General features: G+C 34.8%; 1 protein-coding gene across 3 annotated transcripts in view; it reads right to left on the reverse strand.

Annotated features, from left to right (window-relative positions):
• The window catches only part of CPQ (carboxypeptidase Q), a 344,157-nt gene that overhangs the window by 310,305 nt on the left and 8,104 nt on the right, over nucleotides 1-25,748 (reverse strand). For 2 of the 3 annotated variants that reach the window (XM_025050148.1, XM_025050149.1), the window contains exon 2: nucleotides 15,292-15,753. In XM_025050148.1, coding sequence (XP_024905916.1) covers nucleotides 15,292-15,721 — 430 coding nt within the window. In that variant the 5' untranslated portion in view covers nucleotides 15,722-15,753. Of the gene's footprint in view, nucleotides 1-15,291; nucleotides 15,754-25,748 lie in introns of those variants that run through there. The other variant, XM_025050147.1, reaches the window with a different exon arrangement.

A 25,748-nucleotide genomic window follows, 5' to 3' on the forward strand; every position in this document is an offset into this window, starting at 1 on the left:
TTAATAACTGAGTGGTAACAAATCTAATAGTACCAACTATGTGTAGTAAACATTACATACAGAAAAAAAAAAACTGGAAATAAATGAAATATCCAATAATGAAAGACTCAGATAATAAATTGCTATGTGCCAGGCCCTGAATGTTTTAAGTGCATTGTCTCATTTTGCCCTGACTCTAACCCTATGAGGCAAACACTATTATTATTCCCATTTTGCAGAAAATAAAACAGATCCTTTGAAAGGTTAAATAATTTGATAAAGGTCACAATGCCAATTAGCAATTGACTCAGAATTTAATCTCAAAGCCAGGTTCTGAACAGTGATACCGTACTCTTATTAAAAAGAGGGGAAATGTTCATGATATACTGTAAATGCATATAAATGTTCAAATGCAGAAAAACAGTATGTATAAAGACCAAACATTCATAGCTCTTACTTTTAGACAGTAAGATTTTGTTATTTTATTTTCCTATTTATGCTTTTCTTTAGTTTTCAAATTTGTACATTTGAAAATAAATGTATTACTTTTCTAATCAGGAAAATATTATTTTAAAAGGCTATATGGAACATGTATCTCCTACTTGCATATCATTAGCTATTTAATTTTTGTTCAGATCAGGTGTATTACTCATAGTGCCCACAAATAAGTGTTTAATAAACGCTCTTCAGGATGAAAATAATGTATAAATGCAGTCTAAGGACAAATGTTCTGTTCCATGAACACAGTGAGCCAAGAACCTCTTCAGAAAACAAAGCACTGAATGTTTTGTGGTAATTTCCCTCAAATTAAATAGAAAAAAATGCACTTGAAAATTAGGTTCAGAGCAGCACAATATGGCAGTCTAAATTTTTTTAAAAAACTATATTTTGCAAATAATTAGTTCTGTCACTAAAAGCCACATTAGCTTCAAAGTCATTTGAATCACAGTAAGACTGACAGAGCATTCATAAAATGGCAGCATAAAGGAGGAGGGAAACATTAGTAGGCAATGAGGCTAACAGTTGCCTGTGAAAGTGAGACTGGAAATTATTTCATTAATCCTGATGGATCAAGAGATAAGAGCTATTGTTTGGTTTATTAGATTTCTTAAAAAACAAAAATATATACTTACTAAAAAAATTCTCAGAAATTCTCATATCAAATACAAATTATGCTACCACCAACAATATTTATAAATACCAAAGAAACTGATCCCAGGTAATTCAGAGTATTTTTATAACTTTCTCTTAGGCATATTAGTTAGTAGCAAAGATTAACACTCAAAACTCTTTGCTCCTAGTTCTCCATGCTCCTACCAAAAGACACCAAATTAGGTTACCATCTAATCTCCCTCCCTTTCTATCCTCACTCTAGAAATAATTTCTGTCCTAAGAAATGTAAGAATACATAAGATGGCCTTAGCTTTTTACAGTCTACCTTTGTACCTTTTCAGTCCTCTCACCATCCACTTTCTTCCTTCTTACCATGAACCTGCTCCTCCAGTCATTGGGCAAGTATATCTTACACTTTCACGACCTCATGCATTTGATCTTCTACTTTCTGTCCTAAGAATACACTTTCTCCCTTCTTAGCCCCAGTGAATCCTTCATTCTTCAATGTCATGTCACTCTGAAGCCTTGTTCAACCCCCAGAGAGAACTAATCCCCCTCTTCTGCATGTTCCTATCTTACACCAGTGTTTTCTCCTTGTTTGATTTATCTGTGTATCCCTGTCGCTTAATGTGTACTGGGCATAAAGTGGATGCCAATGCAGTGATCAATAAGGGCTACCACAGGGGCTGAAGAGGCAGAGATTACAGGCAGCTCTTGTCTGAATCAATCTCACAGTACACTGATTTGACAGATAAGTAAACAAGAATCACTGTCATTGCAATAACAACAGAGGATTCAATAGTTCCTAGAATTTAACTGAAGAAAATAGGAAATTCCACATGGATGGGTCCGTGACCACCCTAGTCCACCATTACCCTGTTCTGGAATTTTGGGATATCATATAAGAGGACATGACTGCTTTCTAAAGAATCAACCTCAAAAGGTCAGTTATTAAAAACTAACCCTATTATCCACTATCTTCAGTCAAGTTACCTTTCCAGCCCTCCTCTCTCTCAAGTCTACTAACCCAGACTTGAAATCTTTATAATCTTTGATTCCTCCTATTCTTCATCTCTCATATCCAAAATGTGTTAATTGATCTTTATTTAATAATATTCAGTTTCTCACATCTAAGGCCATTAGTCCAAACTATTAGTTCCTCAAATCTTAATTCTCTCTGATCTTTCTCTTTTCCATCCATTTGTCACAGAACAGAGAATGTTTCCTGAAAAATGTTTATCTGAAAATTCCCCCTACTTATAAGTGTGCAATAGTTCCCACTGGATATAAATCTGATCTGGCCCTATCTTAGGTTTCTGCCACTATTCAGACATCACTTCCCTCCAACATATCATCTATACGCACCTTTCAGAAATACCCTACACATTACTTTGTCATATATGATATGAAATAAAGAAATAAGATCACCGAAATGTACTTCTCAAAGTCTTCTTGGAAGAATTCCTATGGAAGGTGGTCCCAAAGAAAAATCTGATAATTCTTGGGCTCCATAGAAAATAACAAGAGTGAAACACAATTTTAACCAAGATTTGACAATTTTACCCTCAAGTTCCTTCAAAAATACTGGGTAGATATCATCTGGTTCCAGTGGTTTATTTACCACCCACATTGTTAATCAGGCCTTGAGCCCCCAAAGCATTTACCAGTAATTGATCTAAAACCTCTAAGCCATCACTTCTAAAGAAGGCAAATGTTCTGTTCTTTCTTCAGAAAAAATGCTTCAATTTGATGATATGAAGTTCTGAAACTTCCTGGAATTTTTACATGCAATTTTTTATGACAAAGAAAATCAAGAACATAAGGAGTCCCATATGACGTTGGCCTATGGACCAACCCCCCTACCACCCCTCCAAAGAAATCAAATGCCTTCAGCGGATTCACATTATTGATGTATTCTCCCAAGAGCCATCAAAATGGCACTCACTCTTAGGAAACTACTTTCAATGTGAAATGCATCACAAATTTTTTCTTTACTGTTGTGAGTATATAAAATATGTACTTACCAGCTTGCTTCAAGTGACTATAATTCTAAGAATACCATGAGGCTGTCAAAGAGGACTTTTACAGCCCAAGAAAAAGAAGTTCCAATTAAATCTAGAGCAATAACCCAACATAGCTGCACATACATCAGCCTTAGACTACCCTGTTGGTGAGGCTATCAACCAGAAACTAGGAGGTAGAAAACAAAAAGAGACAAAAACAAGGACACAGAGTCAAAAACAAAGAAAGACACAGAGAGGAAGAAAGAGTTAGAAATAGAAAGAGAGAAATAGAAAGCGAAGATAGCAGAGAAAGATACATAAAAAGAGACACACAGAGCGCAGCAGAGTAAATAACAAAGATGCGAAGAAAAAGAGAAAGATACATAGACAATCACAGCTATCAAGAAGCAATATCTAAATTTCCTAGTTCTACATGATTAGGTTCGATACTAATTACAACCTTTTGATTACTGAACATATTTCTTAGATTCATTCACATGTTATCAAAAACCTATAGTTACTAACCAATGATATTTTCTGTGAGGGAAAAGGAGTCAGAAAGATTTTCTCAAGGGGAAGAAGGGATGACATGTGAGCTGGATAACGGTCTTTGTTAAAAAGGATACCTGGTACTACCAACCTACATTATTCCATAATCAGATCTCCAGGGAACATTATCCATACTTTTAGAACTGCAAAAGAAAACTTCTTCCTGGAAGATCTTCCATAAAATTAAACTTGGATTATCACTGATGTGATCTAAAGTTCTGACTCTACTAAAGGCTATACAAAGCAAATGAAAACAGACATTGTCCCTGCCTCCAGAAGCTTTGAAACCAAGATGACAACAATGACAAATATATATTGCATGAAAACTAAAAACATACAGGTTAAAAGCAAAAATTTTACTCTGTATAAGCATAAATCTAAGTGGATGTTATAAGATTATGGGTGAGGAGGGAAATGGATAATATTTAAAAAAAAAAAAAAAGGGGCTTCCTTTCCTCTGGGAAAAAATGACAAATCACCCAAATATCTACTTTAACTTCATGACTCATGGCAAGCAGATTTTTGTTTTTAATATAAGATGCAGAGTCCTGGGTTAATTATGCTCTTTAATTCACAGTATATCATCATCATTGACTTATTTAAGGCAGAATCTTTATTTCCTTGTTTTTAAACTTTCTTTATTCTTTTTCCTTTCCTCTGGGAAAAAATGACAAATCACCCAAATATCTACTTTAACTTCATGACTCATGGCAAGCAGATTTTTGTTTTTAATATAAGATGCAGAGTCCTGGGTTAATTATGCTCTTTAATTCACAGTATATCATCATCATTGACTTATTTAAGGCAGAATCTTTATTTCCTTGTTTTTAAACTTTCTTTATTCTTTTTTATGCTCATTCCTCATTTCCACCTCCACTCCACGTCCTATGTGCAGGCAACCATTCTGAGACGTTTTTTGCTTATATATCCTCTTATAAAATGTGAAATATTATTGTGTGTGTGCAAAATTGTATTTATATGTATGTAAATGTATTATGTATGTCATTCCATTTTTCACTTTTTTTTAATCCAGCTTTATATATTTTAAATCCACCCATGTTGTTATACATATATTAGTAGCTTGCTTCCAATTTCTCTATAACATTTCCTGGCGGGCGGTGGAGAGGGAAGGCAGTTGGGCAGGTGAAGAGGGAAGGCAATTGGGAAGACATGACTTGGGGCAGGACTCCATCACACATTAGCTGTGTGACCTTGGACAAAGTGCTTAACCTCCCAGAGCCTGCCGCCTATAAAGTATAAACAGTCTCTATACCAAAAGACAATGTAAGTAAAAGAATCTGCACAATGACTCGAGTGTAATAGACAACTCAATACTAATTGTGAGTTCTTTTGTCTCCTTCCTCCTCATTCCCGCTCTTGACTTGACGTAGAGAGAGGGAATTTGCGACCTCTGACACTCTGTAATCATATCCTTCAGATGATCCCATACCTCCAAATTCCAAGTATCATCTGTAGATATAGGCTCTCTAGAGCACTTCTGCTCATATTGTGATTAAATACCAGACAAAGATTAAGCCCTGAAAAAAGGAATGAAAATGCCATTTTTCTGATGGACCAAAGGAGAAGAGGACAGGTACAAATAAGTAATTATCTCATCGTAGGAACTTGTGCATAAATTAGTTAACACTAAAAAATGAATTGAAAGTATTATTGGCTGTAAAATGTCTTACTCTGGTGGATGTGCTAGGAGTATGTAGGAAGGCTATTTTAGATTTCTATGAGATGAATACAGTGACTATTTGGAATGAGCTTAAACTGAAGTTCCCCAGACTTTCTGATCAGTACTGCTTAAGAATAGACTGTGGTGAACAACCAAACCATTATTTGATTGATGTTCATTTATCCTCTTCTTTCCTATGTACCCTCACTTCAGATGCAAACCAAAACACTGTTATATGGATATGATATGGGCATAAAAGACCCATGGAAATCACACAGGGCTAAGGAAGTTTTTTTGAGTATAAATAAGTTTTTACATATACTTTTTAAATGTGTGATATTTCTCACAATCTACCCATCAGATCAATAGATATTTAATATGCATCTGTTACATACCAGGCTCTGGGTCTAATGCTAAAAGAGATACAAAGATAAGTAAGATGTGGCTTTCACCCTAGAGGAAGTCAGTATCTCTTGAGATAAACTTGTAAACAATCAACTATAATAAATGTGATCATTCTATAATATAGGCAAACAAATTGCTATGAGAATAGATATTAAAGAATAATTAAGTTTATTTAGATTTGAGCTCGCAAAAGACTTTAGAAAAAAGATCCATTTAAAACGAGTCTTCGAAAATGAGTAGGAATTCTATAAGCAGAGAAGTGTTGGGCTGGGTTAAGATTAGGGTTAGGGTTAGGTTAGCTGAGGTGCAGGAAGCATCTTTTAAAGCAAGGAGGTATGAACATGTCAAGGCAAGAACAGTTAGGCCCCTGTGGCTGAAGCATAAGTTGGCTAGGGAGGAATCAGACGTAAGTTTAGAAACACAGCCTCGGGCCTATCCTCATTCCATCCTCATTGTCACTTTTTAAAAGATCATAAACATTTAAACAATATCCTGAACAATGAAAAGATCTTAAGCAAGGAAATCACATAATGAGATTGATATTTTACAAAGACAACTGAAGCAGCAGTGTGGAAATCGATTAAATGGCGACTGGAATCAGGAAGGTCAGTTAGGAGGTGATTGTAACGCTGCAGGCAGGCGATGCTAAGTCCCAAACTCTGATGTGACAATGAGGATGGAAAAAAGGAGTAATATGTGACATTTAAGGCTTGGTGACCAACTGAATGTTGGAGGAAAATAAATGGAAAGATTTATTCATTCAACAAATATTTCTTGAAACTTTTCTGTGTATGAGACACTATGCTAAGGACTAGGGCAAAGTTTCTCAACTTTGGCACTATTGGCATTTTGGAACAAATAATTATTTGTTGAAGGGAAAGGTGAGCCCTGGTCTGTACATTGTGGGATGTTTAGTAGTATTCCTGGTCTCTACCCACTAAAGGCACATAGCACCCCCTCTCAGTCACGGCTCTCCAAATTGTGTCCAAATATTGCCAAATGACCCCTGGGGAGCAAAACTGCCACCAGTTGAGAATCACTGAAAGAGGGATCTTTGACTCTGAGAGGCTTATTGTCTAGTAGAGAAATACTTTATGTAAGCATGTATAGGGAAAGGGAAAAGTAGAAAGGAGGAAGTGGTAAATACTTCTTTGGAGATGAGAAGGCATTGAAAAAGTCTCCATAGAGTATGAGACATTTGAGCTGAATCCTTAAAGATGAGCACTGTAGGCAGAGGACAAAAATATGAAAGCAAGATGCCATATCAGATATTAGTAGACAGAAGTGTGGGTGCCAGGCTGGATGGCAATGTCATTAACAAAGATGAGAAACAGAGAGACAGGATGCTGAGTTTGTGGGCTCACAGAACAACCTGTAGTTCTTAGAAATGCATATAGAAGTCAGGGACATATATATACACTTAAAAGTCACAAGTATATATTTAATGTTTAAAGCCATGGGACTCAATCATATTCCTTAAGGAGAATGTTTACAGGAAGAAACCTTTGAAAACACCAACATTTAACTGAGGCCTAGGAAAGAGAAGCATGCAGAATAGATAGGGAAAACAGTAGAAAAGATGAAGGGGAACCTACTTTAATTAATATAGCAAACTTGACAATCACCTAGAACATTTCTCTTCGATCCATCAGAATACCCAGGGATATAAGTCCCTACTTAATTTCATGATTACTTTTCTTGTATTCTTTTGAGTCCACTATAATCCATTAGTTACAGAGGACCAAATTGCTATTGGTAGTGTTACCTATACAATATAACCAATGACTATACTTTTTTTGCTTATTTGTTTATTTATTTATGCAAAAAGTTCATACCATATTATTATTAAGAGAATAATGAAATGAGCACTGTGTTGGATATGGGCAATTAGCATTCACAGCGATTTCAACCTCCTTTAAATGTGCCTTTTATGTTATCTATCATGTCATATATATTCTATTACATTAACATCTTAAGCAATTAAAAATACTAAGACAAAAAAATGGCTTCTAAATATTTTATTGGCATTTTTATATCCATAGGAGCAGTTTCAAAACTACATTTTGCAATCCTCTTAAGACTTCATAGAATATTCCAATCATTCCTCCTTTTCTAATATTTACCAAAAGCATAAACATTTTTCCTTTTAAAATCTATTCTTTTGTATTAAAGGATTTTTATAACTATATTATTTTAAATGGGAGAAAAAAGGAAGAACAAAATAATCTAGATTCCAATAACAGGGCTTTGATTATCTTAATTATTTTATATTGGAATTCTGTAACCATTAAAATTTATTTCAAAGGAGATTTATTAGTATGTGGCAAATGTTTATGATATATGGCATAAAAAGACACAAATATATGCAGATTGATCTCAAATTTGTAAAATAAAAATATATATACATACAAAATATTAGAGGAAAAAAGTAAAATATAGCAATGATTCTGGAAGAAAAGATCACAGATTATTTTTATTGTTTTTAAGTTTATATTTTTGTTTTTATTGTTTTACATATTTATATGTTTTCTATGATGAGCAGGTATTAACTTTATAATCAGGAAAAAATCTAAGCAAGTGACCATGGGTCAACATCATCATTTGTATGTAGAAGGAAGCACTGTTTTTTCATTATTATAAGTGACTAATATTCTAAGAAAAGAGCTACTTTAAAAAATGCACTGTTCCTCAAACATTGGATGAATAGTTGTTCTGTACTAAGTACAGCACTAGGTGCTGAGGATAGAGAGATGGATAAGAGTCAGTCTAGTCCTCCTGGAGCTCCCAAACTAACAGAAAACACACAGTTGGTAACATATGCTATTTGGAGAAAGCCCAGTAACCTCCACAGAGCTGTCAGTCCACATAGAGGATTAATAAGTATGTGATGACATATCACATACATACCACAGAGGTATGTATACTAAGGAAAAGCAACCTGCTCAAGTTCCTCTTTTTTGCCCATATGTCAGTCTCTCCTGAATTTGGCTACTAGTGCTCATTCTTTTACTCAGTCCTTTTAAATCTAATGTCTACTGTGTTATCTCAGGATTAGCTAGAGTTTACACTTTGTCCTGTCTTACTTCTAAGATTCAGTTTTTTTCAGCATCTCATCTTACTTGGCCAGCTTGTATATCTGTCTTCTTTCAACTCTTCACAGATAGCTCACAGAGCCCTAGCCCTGAAACACAAATTAACTAACACATACTATAAAACTCAAGTCCAGAATTGGAAAGTTAAAAAAAAAATCTCCTCTGGTTATATAAGAAATCTTACTCTACATCATGTGCCTGAGAGAATTCTGCTCTTGTGAACCCTAGCTGCACTGATCCCTTATGAATTCTCATAAAGATCACAGCCTTTCCAATCTAGAAGAGACCTTACAGATTCATATTCTAGTCATCTCTCATTTTGCAGGTGACAAAATTAAGGTCCACCAAGATTAAATGACTTGTAACACAACTAGTAAGTGGCTAAATCAAGGATACGAGATGAGTTTCCTAAGAGATGAGCTCTGCCCCACACTACGTGCATCTAGAACTCCCTTTATGCTGACTTCACATTATCCCCTGTGAGAATTTTTGCACACCTGGTCCAGTCTAACTCTCCAGTCTACTCAGAGCTTAAAACAGTCCAGTTGCCAGACAACTGTTTATCTACTTTGAGCCCCAGGGAATGAGGAGTGGGATGAAAGTGAGCTTTGGAACACCACAATAGATTCCAGTGAGTAAAATTCACTTCTCCTGGGTTTTAAAGGCCCCAGGAGCAATAAGTAACTTGGCTTAGTTTTCAATACAAGGTAGATAGGCAGGAAAGAGCAGGCCCAGATACACTATGGGAAATGAGGATAAGAAAGAAATGAGAAAATATCCAAAAAGAAGGTACAAATATCAATATATTCTGCCATCATAGAACATGTATCAGCAGCTGTTGAGACAGATTTACTTCAGTCAAATGGCTAAAAGGGAAAATCTTATAAATGGAATAACATTAAAATATCTGTACATGAGCCAATACAGTCTAATGACTAAAAGCATAAACTCTGAAGTCTAATAGTTGTTCCTGCTTGAACTTGGCCTCTTACTAGTTGTGTAACCCTGAGCAAACTTCCTAATCTCTTGGAGTGTTTTTCACATCTGAAAAAAAATATAGAACTTTTAAGATAGTTGAGAAGGCTTCAAAAGCAAAAAAAATATAAGCTGATGCCTAACACATATTAGTGCATAACATAAGATGACTGAATAAAACTCGTGGTTGAAACTATAAAATCCAGACAGGGGTTCCCTAATACCTAAGGGGATTCTACCAGCTATTGACACAGCCTCAGAAAAATCAAAAGTGGTCATCACAGTGGCACTTCCAGAATGGTGGAGTGAAAAACTTGGCAGATCTTCTCCCCTACAAAACATTTAATTGGAAAAAATATTTTTAAAAATCACTTAAAATCTATCAAAATTGTCCTAAGGGCACATAAATGGAGAAACATTCATTCAAGAAAATCTACTAACCCTGAGTTAGAATAATAAGAGTCTGCAGCATTTTATCCATGACCTGTTTCCTTCTCCCATTCCCAGCTCCATGTTACAGAAACTCTTTATGGGCATTCTGCTGTAAGATGGCTGCGTCTCCATCCCTCTAGCCAGCCCCTACTCATATAATGGAAACGTGACCCCAAGTGTAGCTACCAAGAACACTGGGCCTCTGACCACATCTATCTCAGCTCACTCACAGGCAGAGGCTCCACACTGGAAGAGGCAAGCTGAGAAGACCAGGAGTTACCACCCTTCCTGCCTGATGCCTGCTAGGGATACCACTCTTGAAGAAGCAAGCCACTATCACTGTGCCTACCTCCAGAACATAGTACAGAGGCTCTCCCAGGGAAGAGGCAAGCAAGGAGGATAAAGTTTCCCAGTTATTACCTGGGGGGTAGTGACTTTGTTTGCAGCAAAATAGAGAATTCCTTACATAAGGGTATTGTTAAAACTAATGGAGAGCTTAGTAGAAAGCAATCAAGTGGATGCTGATAGCTTCATGATAACGCCAGCAAAAAGCAAAATGGCAGAACATTCAAAAGTTTATCAGAAAGAACCATAGAAAGAAATAAGCAAGAAAAGCCCTCCTGGCATCATAGTAAACCCTAGTGGTTAGAAAGGCTATGAATATGTTCCTACTCAAGAACAATAAAAACAAAACATAGGTCATATTTGAAAACATTTCCCAAGTTGCACATAGGTCTACCAAACAAAGGGCAGAAGCCTCACTGGCACAAGAGGCTTACCACAACCTTTGACCAAAAACTGGGTGAAATATAAGCTATTCCAGGGGAAATTATAATATAATCCAGGGGAAATTATAATTAAGTCAGGCTTAATATAAAATCACATGCATCCTAAAAGACTGGAAGACAATGTGAATGTCCAAGGCTGTGCCCTCTCAAGATTAATTGGAGAGGGAACTTCCCAGCTACTAGGCCTTGGCTAATCTTGGGGCAAAATGTAAACTCCCTAAGTTTTAATAACAGCCCCCAAGCCACATAGATACCCAACTGTAAAGGGTAAAAATATAATTAGCTAAGAAAACCTAAGCACATCTTTCAACCAATTAAGTGGCTTATGCGGACCTGGGGGTGACTCCTAGGGAGCTGAATTAAAAGTAAAAATATAAGAAAATAAAAACGCTCTGAATAGGAACATCAAAATTCATATACTGTGGAAAAGAAACAGACTTCACAGAGTCAATACAATCAAATCATTAAACAAATAAAGGACAAAACAAAGAACAGAAAGAATATCAGTCTCTACTGGGTGGGGGAAGAAAATGGAGAAGAATCCGTATCTAGAATTGCTAGAACATATTATTTAAAATCTTCAGTTTTCAGCTACATATATATACATCTATATACATGTAGCTGAAAACTGAAGATTTTAAGTTATTTTATGCTATATTTAAGATGAAAAGACAGGAAAAAAAAGCAGGCAATAGAAACTGCTTTTGAGGGGGCCCAGCTATAGGGGACATATCAAGCAAAGACTTCAAATCAGCTATTATATTATGTTCAAGGGACTAAAAGAAACCATATTTAAAGAATTAAAGGAACTATGATGACAATATTTCATCAAATAGAGAATACTGATAAAGAGATAGAAATTATAAAAAACAAACCAAATGGAAATTATGGAGTTGTAAAGGATAATAACTAAGAAGAAAAAATTCAGTAGAGGGAGTTCACTAGTATATTTGAGCTAGTAGAAGAAATAATCAATGAACTCAATGATAGACTGATACAGGTTATACAATCTGAAGAATGGAGAGGTGGGGAAAAGGGAGACAAAGAGCCCAAGAGAAATGTGGAACACCTTTAAGTGAACCAACATACTCACTATGAAAGTACCAGAAGGAGAAAAGAATGATACAAAAGGGATGAGCAGGGAGCAGAAAAAAATAATCATAAGTAGCTGAAAACTTCCCAAACTAATAAAATATATTAATCTACACATTCATGAAGCTCAACAATCTCTAAGCAGGATTAAAACAAATATCTACACTTAGATACATCAAAGTCAAAATGCTGAAAACCAAAAATAAAGAGAAAATCTTGAAATCAGTAAAAGCAAAATGACTCATCAAATACAAGGGAATCCCAATAACATTTATAGCTGACTTCTCATCAGAAACAATGGAGGCTAGAAGACAATGGGCAAATTGAAAGTGCTGAAAGTAAAAAACTTTCAACCAAGAATCTCACATCCAGTAAAACTATGTTTCAAAAATGAAAATTAAATAAAGAAATAAAGATAGAAGAAGCTTAGAGAATTTTCTGCTAGCCGACCTGCTTTGAAAACAAAATCTAAAGAGAGTTCTTCAAGTTGAAAGAAAGTGACACCAAACAGTAATGGGGATCCCCATCCACACAAAAATAAAAATAATTAGAAGGGAATACTATAAATAACTGTATGCCAAAAATTATATAACTTAGATTAAAATGAATAAATTCCCAGAAAGACATAAACTTCTATAACTGACTTAAGAAGAAACAGAAAGTCTGAATAGATCTATAACAAGGAAAAATATTGAATTAATAATTAATAATCTTCCCACTAAGAGGAGTTCAAGACCAGATGACTTCACTGGTGAATTATACCATAAACATAGAGAAATAACATCAATCTTTCACAAACTCTTCCAAAGGAAAAAAGATAAGGTTAATAGTTTCTGATTGAATCTTTGATACCAAACCAAAGACAGCGCAAAAAAGTAAAACTACAGACCAACATCCCTTATTAATACAGATGTAAAACTACTCAATAAAATACTAGCAAACTGAATTTGGTAACACGTAAAAAAGATTATGTACCATAACCAAGTGGGATTTATACCGGAATGCAAGGTTGGTTTAGCATCTAAAATTGTAGTATACCCAAATCGATGGTGAAACAACGGTATTTTTAACAGATGATGTTGAGACAGCTGAATAACCAAATGCAAAAAACCAATGAAGTTGGATTCTTACCTCCCACAATATACAAAAAGTAACTCTAAAACTCATAGAATAAAATATAGGAATAAACCTTTGTGACCTTGGTTTAGGCAATGGTTTCTGAAATATACCAACTGAAACACAACTAATAAAAGAAAATTTAGATAAACTGTACTAAATCAAAATTAAATAATTTTCTGCAGTAAATATTACCATTAACAAAACAAAATGTCAAACAACAGAATGGGAGACAACATTAGTAAATCATATATCTGATAACGGACATGTATCCAAAATACATGAAGAGCTTTTATAAAACAATAATAAAAATTCAAAAAAACTCAATAATAAAAATTGGTCAAAGGATTTGAGTATATATTTCCCCAAAGAAGATATACCAATGGCCAATAAGAATTTGGAAGGATGCTCAACATCATTAGTCATTAGAGAAATGCAAATCAAAACCCAAAAAGACATCACTTTACACCCACTAGGATAGATACAACTGAAAAGACAGATAATAACTAGTCTTGGTAAGTATGTGTAAAAAAATTAGAATACATTAGTGGAAATGTGAAACAGTCCAGGCACCTTGAAAAACAATTTGGTAGTTCTTCAAGAAGTTAAATGTAGTTACTATATGACCCAGCAATTCTACCCCGTGGCATATACCCAAGAGAAATTAAAACATATATCATACAAAAACTTATGCATGAATGTTTATAGCAGTGTTAGTCATAATAGGCAAACGGTAGGAAAAAACAAGTATCCACGAACTGACGAATGGATAAATAAAATGTGGTATATCTGTAATATGTAACATTATTCAGCAATAAAAATGAATTAAGTACTGATACATGCTATAACATGGATGAACCTGAAAAACATGAAAGAAAGCAGCCACAAAAGACCTCATAGTGCATTATTCTCTTCAGGTGAAATATCCAGAATAGGCAAATCTATAAAGATAGAAAACAAATTAGTGGTTGTGTAGGGCTTAGGAGGGTGGTGGGGGAGGAATGCAGAATGATTGCTAATGAATATGGAGTTTCTTTTGGGGCTAATGAAAATGGTCGACAGGTTGTGGTGGTGGTTGCACATCTCTGTGAATATATTAAAAACCACTGAGTTGTAAATTTTAAATGAGTAAATACAATGATATGTAAATTATAACTCAATAAGAAAAAAATTTAAATTACCATCCACTTCTCTAGCAGGGCATTAGAGGTTTAATGTTTCTAAAAACTTTTTAGAGAAGGTCAGCTAGTTTCTATAAACTAGTTCCTCTGCCATAGGAAAATAGTGCATGAATAGATTCAAGACTAACAGATAGCTTACTGCTGTCTGGTTATATATCTCTGATCTAGGCATTTACGTTATCTAACGAAACTGAGCCAGCGTGGTGATAAGTAAAAGTATAACTACCCTGGATAATTCCTTACATTAGTGGTTTCAGGTTCAGTAAAAATAATTAAATCAATTCAATGTGCAAGGCTTTGTTCTCTAATTCATTAATTCTAAGAAATTCTGCACATTAAGGGCACTTGAAAGAAATCATAGTTTTCTATACTATTAACATATATCTCGACTTTCTACAGAATAATACTAATGTCATAACATAGAAATTATCAAGTGATAGGGCTGATAAGTATCATAGACCAATACCTGTATATTCTTCATTTAAAAAATGACCCTACACAATTACCTTTCTTTAAGATAAGAAACAGAAGGAAGAAAGGAAGAACAGGAAGAAGGAAGAAAAAGAAAAAACGTATAACAGTAGTGAACTCATTAAGCCAATGGAATGGAAAACAATTACACCCTGAACAACCCCGATCCCATCTGATCTCGGAAGCTAGGCAGGGTTGGGCTTGGTTAGTACTTGGCTGGAGACCACCTAGGAAGAGCAGGTATTGTAGGCATAAAAATTTTTTTAAATAAAAAATAAATAAAAATAAAACAATTAAATTTTCCTTCTTATCACCCAAATTATAATACAAATCATGTATACCATAATAAACTATGTCATAGGACATTAGTTTTATAAAATACACAGCAAATTGACTTGAAAAGACAAAGGATACCTTCTGGAGGCGTCCCAATGCTGCTGCCAAGGCCCAAAATAGCCATCTTGTGCATTCTCGGCTCCAGCATCATAGCAGATTCTTCTCCCCTTTCCCAGTGAGGTATTTTAACTGGCTCCAGGTGGACATTCTCCAGCCCATCTTCCTTCAGGTTTTGGTACATGATTTGGATGGCTTTTTCTAGGCTCTTGGAGCCACTCAACCTGGGTCCAACAGTATCAACCAGAAGTGCCAGTCGCTCATAAGACCTGTTCTGGGCTTTACCATAAACAGCAAGGTTTATTATTGCTTTAGCAACATCTCCATAGTGGGCTATTTCTTCTTTTATTTCTTGAAAAGTCCTCTGAGAGCTGTCATGCCTGTATGTAGCTTTTCCGGAGTTCAGGGGTAAAAGGTGAACACCAGCAAATATGAAGAGAAGGAACTTCATTTTTTTCCAGTTAGTTTTCTTCCTAAAAGAATCTATATAAATAAGAAATAAGAAACATGTTTTAGGGGGAAATAATTTCATAGCTATCTGTCCATAACCCAGGGACTGCTTTCCAAACAGGATTCCCCTTCCCTTCTTACCCATTGCCCAACTTCTACCATCAAATTCAGGCACCATAACCCCCAGGAATAAATAAGTAAAGATGCAGTGATTGGCCTTATTAATAAAGCAGCATTTATTATCATCATAGAATCATGTTACTTTGTAATTATGTTTAAAATATACTAAAAGATTAAAATAAGATAACTAGAAAAGAGAAAGAAATGGTGGTAGCAAAGATAGGGCTAGGACAGTTATTTGCTGCCCCTCCCTCTAAATAGAGTATCATTCACATGAGTTTTACTGACATGCTTTCCTTTTCCTCTTCACCTACTGAGCTCATACTTTGAGGCCCTTTCAGATGTCATCTTTTCTTGGTGCTTTCCCTAACTGGCCCCCCTCCACATTTAATCCTCACAAGAACTCTATTATGACTTCCATTTTATAAATGGGGATCCGGGAGTAGCGAGAAATTAAGTAATTTACAAAGACTTTCTAGCTCTAGAGTCTCTGCTCTAAACAATGCTACTCAAAGTATGGTTTGTGGACCAAAGCCAGTCCATAACTGTTTTTCACTAGTCTACAATAGATAAATACAGAGATTAAGAGTAAACATATCCAGTTCCATGTAATGCAGTAGCCAATAGCCTCATGTGGTTGTATTAATTTAAATTAAATGAAATATTCCGTTTCTTAGTCATACTAGCCACATTCAAATGCTCAGTAGCCACCTGTGGCTAGTGGCTATCAGACTGGGAGCACAAACAGAACATTTCTATCATCATAAAAAGTTCTATTGGATAGCACTTGTTTAGACACCTGTACAGACAATTAACAGAGTAACTGTACATTTATCAAATCTAACAATTAAAAACTGTTGCTTATTTTTTTGTCTCTTGTATTTCACTTTTCTAATTCACTGCTATTTACAAAACTATCAGTCTGCAACAAATTCAAAATTTTAAAAACTGGTCTTTCACCACAAATAATTAGAGTAGCACAGCCATAAACTACTATAATAAAATGATAGATTCAAAATACAGGCAGCATAAAAGGCCTTTCAAAACGTGGCTCCAACAACTATTTCAACCTCATCTCTCCACCGATCCCTCTAGAGTGCATACATTCATTCTCTCTCTCTCTCTCTCTCTCTCTCTCTCTCTCTCTCTCTCTGATCTCTGTCTGTCTCTGTCTCTGTCTCTCTCTCACACACCCCTAAGTTTCTAGATACCAAGCACCTGAAATATGACTAGTCTAAATTAGATGTTTTGTAAGTGTGAAATATTTTTAAAATCAAATACTCCATTTTTAAGAATGGAAAACCACATAAATATTTCAGATGTATTGAATTAAATACATTATTATGAATTTCATCTGTTTCTTTTTAATATGGTTATTAGAAAATTTTAACTTACATATTTATATTTATATTGGACAGTAATGCTCTAGCTGTATTGAACTTGACACTGTTCTTCAAAGAGCCGGGACCTTTCATAACTATCGGTCTCTATGTAAGTTTATTCTCCTTTACTGCAAAGCCCTTTTTTACCCTACTCTTCTTCTGGCAAATGTCTCTACATCTTCTTTAACAAGACTGCTTTAAAAATCAGTTCTTCTGTGGAGTCTCATCAAACAACACACCAGAGTTACATGTACCATTTTCTCTGTTTTAACCATAATTAAATATACTATCAACTAAATCTGTCTCTCCTACTCTCAAAGTCAAAAAGAGTAACTGTACTCATATATAAACACTCAATACATTTTTTTTTATTTAAGAATGAATGAGGCTTTAATCTCTCTAGTTCTCAGCTTCCCTAGGGTATGAAGCTTTGAGAATAAAAACCTGCTATCATACTTAAAATAATTTTTTTAAATTATGAAAACTATACATTGCTGCTGCTTTCCTTTTTATTATAACTATTTACATGCATAGGTTCTTGGTTTCTATAGTCATCATAATGATGCTTGTTTTTAAAAGCTAAATTTTATTAAGCAATCAAAATATTTCACCAGATTGCAATTTATTCTGAAAGTACATTTTTCCAATGTAGTATTGGTGCAAAAAAAAAAAAAAAAAACAGTTAATAAGCCATCTATCAATTAAGACTAACCACAAGTATCTACTTCTCATTAAAAATTCTCTAAGCTTTCTGCAAATGTTCATTAACAATTCCACAATACATTTCTAGTGATGGATTAGAACTATACAATGACAGCATTGTGGAGACACAAGAGAGCTTAATCCATACCCTTATTTTCTTAGAAATTTAATCAAGGCCTTTGTTGTGATTCCCAGGCAGCAAATAAACTAGCAACTACAATCAACCAGATAAGTGGAGCAACTAGCACAGACTTCCTGGAGGATTAAGAATTGTCTTCTTATAGGAGGATTAAGAGTGTACACATTTACATATAATAGAAATCCAATGAAGGGTATCCAACCACAGTCTGGAAGCAAATAAGGATAATAAAATACATGTACTCAAACAGACTCATACATAGAGTTGCATGGGGAACACAAGAGAAGGACAAAGGGGATCATGAAAAGCTATAGAGAAGACATATCTCAAGATAGCCTCAAGGAATGGCTGAGAAGATGGAATAATATATCTCCCAGAGATCACCGGAACATCATCCTTAGGTCATATTCTAGTTAAAAGATATGTATGACAAATAACAGTGAATAAGTCTATCATCATTACATTTTTTTGCACATATGACAATTGATAATGGGTAATATGCCGCTTTGATAATAATACTTAATGCCTCCTAAATGATCAGTTAAATTAATTTTGACACTAAAAAATTATATAATTACTTTAAACAGAAACTGATATCCGTGTTGTTCTGAATACCTTAACTACACTATATCTTCAAATCCCACAAATGCAATAAATGCTTATTTTTAAAAAGTAGGTTAACTTAAATGATGGTTTGTTACCTTTTAATGGATCAGTTTTTCCCTTAGGATGATATCAGTACTTTAGAAAGTTTACTAATATTGAAGGCACAAAAACATGAACTATATGAGAAATCACCTAGAACATTTGACACAGTAAATATTAAATGCATGTTAGTTGATTGCGAAACTGGATTTCCCTGGAATACAATCTGAAAATTACTGATGTAATTCTTAGCTAGAATGCATAATTATATATCTCTCCAACAGAGTACTACAAGAATCTTTTATTATTGTTTTTAGAAAAGTATACTAGGTCTAACTAAGACATGTTTTCATTTATAAATAGTAGAAAATAATAATTATTACTAATAGTCTACATTTGAAGAGGTAACAAAAATGAAACAAAATAATGCTATATCACATTTCACTTAAAAACCCTGCAAAATATAATGTGTAATTTGAAAACAGATTTATAATAAAAATTAAAATAGTGAAGTATACAGACAGAATAAGGCCAAATAAAGAAAAATAATTCCCTCCTAATCCACAAATTTAAGGTTACTAAACATAAAAAAACTCCTTCTAGACCTACACAAATCCAAATAAAAAGGGTGATCAAAGGAACCAGTTTATTTGTATGAAAGGATTAAAAACACTAGCCCTCCTCAATGTAAAAAGACGTAGGCCAAATGTAGAAAGACTCCGGTTTATAAAGTCAAGAAGGGTTTGGATAAGATGAGTACAGATTTGCTACCAGATCCTTTCATATTAGTAATAGGGGATAGCCCTAGTAGTTCAGAGCTTATTTTAGGAAAATAAAAATGTATAATTTTTGCAGTGAGTGATAAACGTGTAAACAGTTTACCTAAAGAAAAGAGAAGACTATAAAATCATGAATAATACAGTCATTGAAGCTGAACACTTTTCAATCTACCACAAAGCACTGCCACCACACTGACCCAAGTGAAGGTCTCCATGGGATCACCAGGAAGGTTTGCCAGTCTGAAGAACTATTAGTCTGCCCTTGGCTCAGAAACACGAATATCCCTGTACAGTCATTTTGGGCAAATAAAATTAAGCAAGCTACAGTACTAATTTTCCATAGTTTGCAAAGGGAACAAATAATTCTGTGGTGGTCAACAAAGACAAATAGTATTATTCATCTCAAACACTTCTTCTTTATTCATTATAAAAGATATTTTGTTTGGATCATAACTTCATCTTTCCACTCATTTAACAAAAAGTTACTGAGCACATACTAGGCACTGAAGACACAAATATATAGGATAATATCCACACCCTCGAAGAGCTGCCAAGTATAATAGGGACAAAGATAATGTGAAAACCCCTATAACTTAGTTACAAGGTTCGGTGAAAACGGAGGGGAAGAGGGGATTAGGAAGACATATGCTTGAACTGAGATGTGAAGGGTAGGCAGTTTATGATGGGCATGTGAAGAAGGTGGGAGTGGTACTGAAGAAAAGGTAACTTGACAGACAAAACAATCCATGCAGAGACACAGAGGGCCCTGGAGAAAATAGCAAGTAGCTCGATAAGTGGGGGAAACAGTGGAAGATACAACAATAATAGGAAGGTATTATTTCCCAGGGTTAGACTTAAAAGGTATACTGTGTGATATACAACATACATGGAGCAAAATGCCCTAAGGTGCTCCAACAATGGACACAACGAACGTTTGCCACCCCTCATGAAGTCAGCAAAGGAAAAAAGTTTCATTCTGATCTTTACTAGCCCCCCATGTCCCTAGCACAGAGAATTCACCTAGATGCCACATCAAGACAAGCACAACATGTGAAGTACCTCAAAATCTCCAAACAAGCCACTACTTATTATATATCTGGTTATTCCTTGGAATTTTCATAGAGGGAAAAATAACCCATGCTTACAAAAGACACTCAAGATCTTCTGTTTAAAATCCCTAAAATACTAACAAACCAAATGACAAAAAAAAAAAAAAAAAATCTAGTGCACTCTGGAGCAATTATATGACATTTGAAATGTCTAAACTTAAACTGCACTACGGTTTTTAGAAATACTCTTCATTCTTATACACAAAAGGTTCAAGTCATTGTTCCTTACTTGAATTCAAACTATGGAAATATTAAATGTTACACTTTTCAAAAATGTTAAACAACTATTTTTAAAACCCATACTGTATCATGCCTTTGAATTCAGAAATGTATATATATTCAAAGGTGATTTTGAAGCATTATTTGAAAAAGGCTTACTTTTTATATATTGTCTTCACAATCCATAGTTACATTAACTTTTTCACAAAAAAAAAAGATAAAATTCTTTATAATGTCATTTTCATTCTTTTCTGCTTAAATCTGGAAGCAAACTAAAGTGAAACCAACTTTTCTCCTACTATGAAATATATTCTCTCTAATAATAGCTTCATATTTTGAGGAAACAAACATAACCCTTTGCTTCTATTTCTAAACATTTTTCCTAAATATTATTGTTTGAAAAGGTCTCAGGCTATGATAGAAATGCCAGAGTGAATAGGCTAAGTGAAGTGGAAAGGGACACTGAAAAGAATGTGCTGAAAGACAGAAGGAATAAGATTTAGGAACTGAGATTTTTATTGACTTTTTATTGTGTCACTTTTTCTTCTAAAGACTGAATATACCACTTACATGAAAACTTAAATATTTCTCTTAAACCTGCCATTGTTGAACAGAATTTACCGATACAAACTTAACTCTCAGTCTTCAGCCTAGTGTGTACCACATACAAAGATCAGAAACACTAAATCCTAACACAGACACTGACTGGCCCACTGAAGTTCACTTCCCAAGCCCTAACTCTCCTGTATTTATAATAATTAGCCCTGTAACCATCTAAGGAAGACTTGTTTCTTTATTAAATTCAAAGTTAAAATAATACTGGGATTCTATTTTCCAAAGCTTATATTCCAATTATTCATTCAGTCATTCAAGAAAGCTCACTGAGAACTTACTATACAACCAGGAACTGTGCAAAATTTGAAGAAGATAAAAAAATAAGCAAGACTTGGTTCATACTATTAGCAGTCACTGTTAATTACCTATTCAATATTGATTTTCTCTTTTTTATTTTTTGCTAACCAAACCCAAATTTTCTTTGGAGTACAAAGTTTCTAGCCCCGTTAATCCAAGCCAATTGTCGTCAGTATGGATGGTACTATCCTGGGAGGCATTTTGAATGGGGGTGGGAGGCACTTTGGGTTGTCATAAGAGTATGTGGGTCCTACTAGTAATTAGTTGGAAGATGCCAGGGACCCCAGCCATACTGCTGTATGGGCGACAATCTCGAGTACTAAGAACTCTTCTACATTTCACACTAACTTTTCAACTATGAAAAACCTATCATCTGAGCTTTGAACCTAACTCTATTGTACATACGAATATATACAAATAAAAAGCTTTTGTACAGTTTTAATGCAAATGACTTTTTAAAGAAACAACTACCGTGTATATTAGGAAGGACTATGCTGTAGTTTTGTTCAGAACTTTACCAAGAGCTACTCATCATTTCAGTAAAACACCAATGCCCATGCTGCTTCTGGTACTGGAAACACCATCACCATATCCCTGAGCCAGTCTGCATTTATTGCTGTCACATTCACCATGCAAACATGACTACTTCATTATGTTATCTAGTGCTATCGTGCCTCGGAGTTTACATTTTGAAATACTTTGTTAAAAATTACTTTCCTTTAATTTCTCCTTTATATTACAATTAGGATAGCAGACTGATTTTTTTTGAAAATATACATCAACAGATTATTTGTGATGTTTTATTCAGGATAATAAAGCAGACATTATAAATTATTTGGTTTTTTTTTAAAGAGTCATTGCATCTAATAAGATGGAAACTAGTGAGTTAAGTGAATTTAACAATTCTCTTCCTTACTCTTACAGCCAATCTTCCAGCCAGGGGAGGCCATGTGATCCAGATCTACCCAAAGAGACCCAAACAAAAGCAGCTGACAAGAAAGTGGTCACAATTCTACAGCTGAATGAGCCACTCTGTAACCATGAAGACAAGTACGAGAACTGGTCCTGACATCACTGAGCAGCTGAACCAATACCAGCACCACCAATTTGTCTGTTATATGAAAAAATATATACTCCATTTGTTTTCAGTCACCATTAGCTGGATTTTCTGTTCCTTGCAGCTGTGAATACATTTCCAACTGTTATATTATTTTAGAGGCTTCTTGGGGATCCATAATTAAATATATTGTTTATACTAATTAACACCATAAGCAAGGCCTAGGATCTGGCACAAGGTCTATCTAGACTTCCCACATGCACCTAAATATTAAACATCAAACACCAAACTCAGAATCTTCCTTTCAAACCTGATCTTCCCTTTATGTCAGTGAGTTAGAAACTACAGTGTTACTGAATTCTTTGTCTCTCAGGGAAAACAGGTGAATTGTTAGCAAATCCTGCCTGTAATTCCGCCTCCAAATTCTTTCTTAACTTCCCTCCTTTCCACCGTTACCATTACTTCCTTGACTCAGAACCTCATTATCCTTCATTTGAAACACTCCCTCACACATCTCCCTGCCCTAAACTCAGGTCCACTTCCAATCTATATTCTATATTGCCTCCAGATTTATCTTAAATCCAAATTAAATGACTTCTTTGCTTCTAACATGTTTCCTCATTTATTGTCAGTGTTATGGGTATGGTGTTCACAATCATTCCCTGTTGCTCTCCCACCTTTACACTGCAGCCCCAATAGGCAATTTATTGGTCCTTGAAGTTATACCTCTCTGCTTTTGCTCATGCTGTTCTCTCTGCCCAAAATGCCCTTTCATCCTTTCTCCATTTGGAGAAGTCACAGTCCTGATATAAGGTCCAGTTCATTGGTCTTCAACTCCTGGGCAGAACAATTTGCTGCCTTTTCAATAGCGCATTGTATGCTACATGTTTTTGTGTCTGTCACCCTGCTATCCATCACTTAATAGTGATAATATTTTACTTTTATAAAATTCAACAAGCATGTTCTCTGCAAGGAATGTGTTTTATTTGTTTTGTATGCTAAGCAAATAGCACAATACCTAGCAATAAATATTTATAGAATAAATGAATAAATTCATCAAACAAGTAGTTACATTTCACAACAGAAGTAGAAGGCTCTGTTCATCACTTGAATGATTACTTCTTCATATACACAAGTTCCTTTCATAAAGGGAGTCAAGAGACCTAGGACTTGGTCCTGGCTGTCCCTCTCCAGATGCATGACCTTGAACAATTTGTGTGAAGTCTCTCTTTAAGTGTAAAATAAGGAGTTGCATTTCAGCTCTACATTCTATTATGGATTTTCTTAAAGAGTTAATCAGTTACACTTGTCCTTATATTCCATATTAGCATCTGACTTAATCACTTTATAACAAACTATTAATTAGTTCATATATAAAAATCACTACTCAGTCTACCATTTGGTTTCCTCCTAGTAGCCAACTGAAATTGAACTCACAAAGGTCAAAAAAAAATGCCTTGTTTCTAAATCCAATGAAAACATTTCATTTTCCATCATAGTTGACATATGAAATATGTAACATTGTGGACAGTCTCTCATTTTCAAAACACTCTTCTTCTTATATCTCTGCTCTCCTTCCCAATTTTTTTGTAGGGTCCCTTTCCTCCATATACCCTTTAAAGTTTATTATTTCCTAGGGCTCTCACTTGACTCTCTTCTCCTACTACACATTCTAACCATCAAGGTCATTCACTCCAAGGCTTCATTTATCATCTACAGCATGAGCTATCATCTACAGCATGAGCTATCTAGAGCTATCTAACAAGCTCCCTTAGTTTAGATGCACATAGACACCTCAAATTCAACGTATCCAAACCCTTCTCATGACTTTTCCTCTAGATTCTGCTCTTCTCTCCAAACTCTCACTCTTGGTGTGTAGCGTTTGCACCAACCCATCGTCTGGACCATTTGGGACATCTCACTCTCTTTTAACTCTTCAGCCATTTAATCACTGTTATCCAATTTAACTCCTAAAAAGTACTCAAACCCATCTTTCTCCTCTAAATCTTCCTTATCACCTGGTTTCTGAACATATTACCTTAACTTGAGCTACCACAGCAATCTCCTAACTGATCTCTGTCTCTAGCCTCCTTCTCTCCTGTATATTCTCTTTGCTACAGTGGTTATCTGTCTTCAAAATACTTATATTCAAGTCCACTAAACTGTGGACTTGATGTATGCAAGGACTGTGTAGAATACATCTTTGAACCTCTAGGATCTAGGACTGACCCAGCATTTAGTAGTTACTCAGTGAACACAGGCAGGAAATATAGGAGGTGATGCCTGAATTAGTTTTGGAAGATTCTAAGAGCTAGCAGGCATGTGGGTTGGTGATGAGGAGTAAATGTACATTCCAGAATAAAGAATGGCTCTTCTCTATATATAATTCAAAGGAAAGTGCTGAATATATTTCATGTGCTTAGTAAATACATACTGTCTTGAGCTGAATCTTTCTGTATAAGCAGATAATTCCCAGATACAGGACCACTTCTTAATGGCATCCACCTAATTTACTGCTTTTCAGAGTAAGCATTCAGACTGATATGTTTTCTAGTATCTATTTTTCACACAACAGGGGACAGGAGGGCAAGACAGAAAAAAAAGAAAAGACCAGGCAAGAACATTTCTCCCACTGCAACTTCAACTCCACTTGCTATTTTAACAAAATGCTATAAAGTTTGAAATCCTTAGACAGTCCCACCTAGTAAAAACTGGTGAAATCTGAATAAAGTCTATAGATTATATCAATTGCAATTTCCTGGTTTTTATATAATATAGCTATATAGATGTTACCATTGGGGAAAGCTGGGTAAAGGAAAGACACAACAGATTCTCTCTGTTATTTTTGCAATAATCCTGTGAGTCTATAATTGTTTAAAAATAAGAAGTTAAAAAGAAAAATAACTCCTACCTACCTGGACTTTTTTTAAAGTTCAAATATTTTTTTAATATTGTAACGTTTAT

The sequence above is a fragment of the Pteropus alecto genome, unplaced genomic scaffold, assembly GCF_000325575.1.
Source record: "Pteropus alecto unplaced genomic scaffold, ASM32557v1 scaffold164, whole genome shotgun sequence".
In the NCBI taxonomy this organism is placed as follows: Eukaryota; Metazoa; Chordata; class Mammalia; order Chiroptera; family Pteropodidae; genus Pteropus; species Pteropus alecto.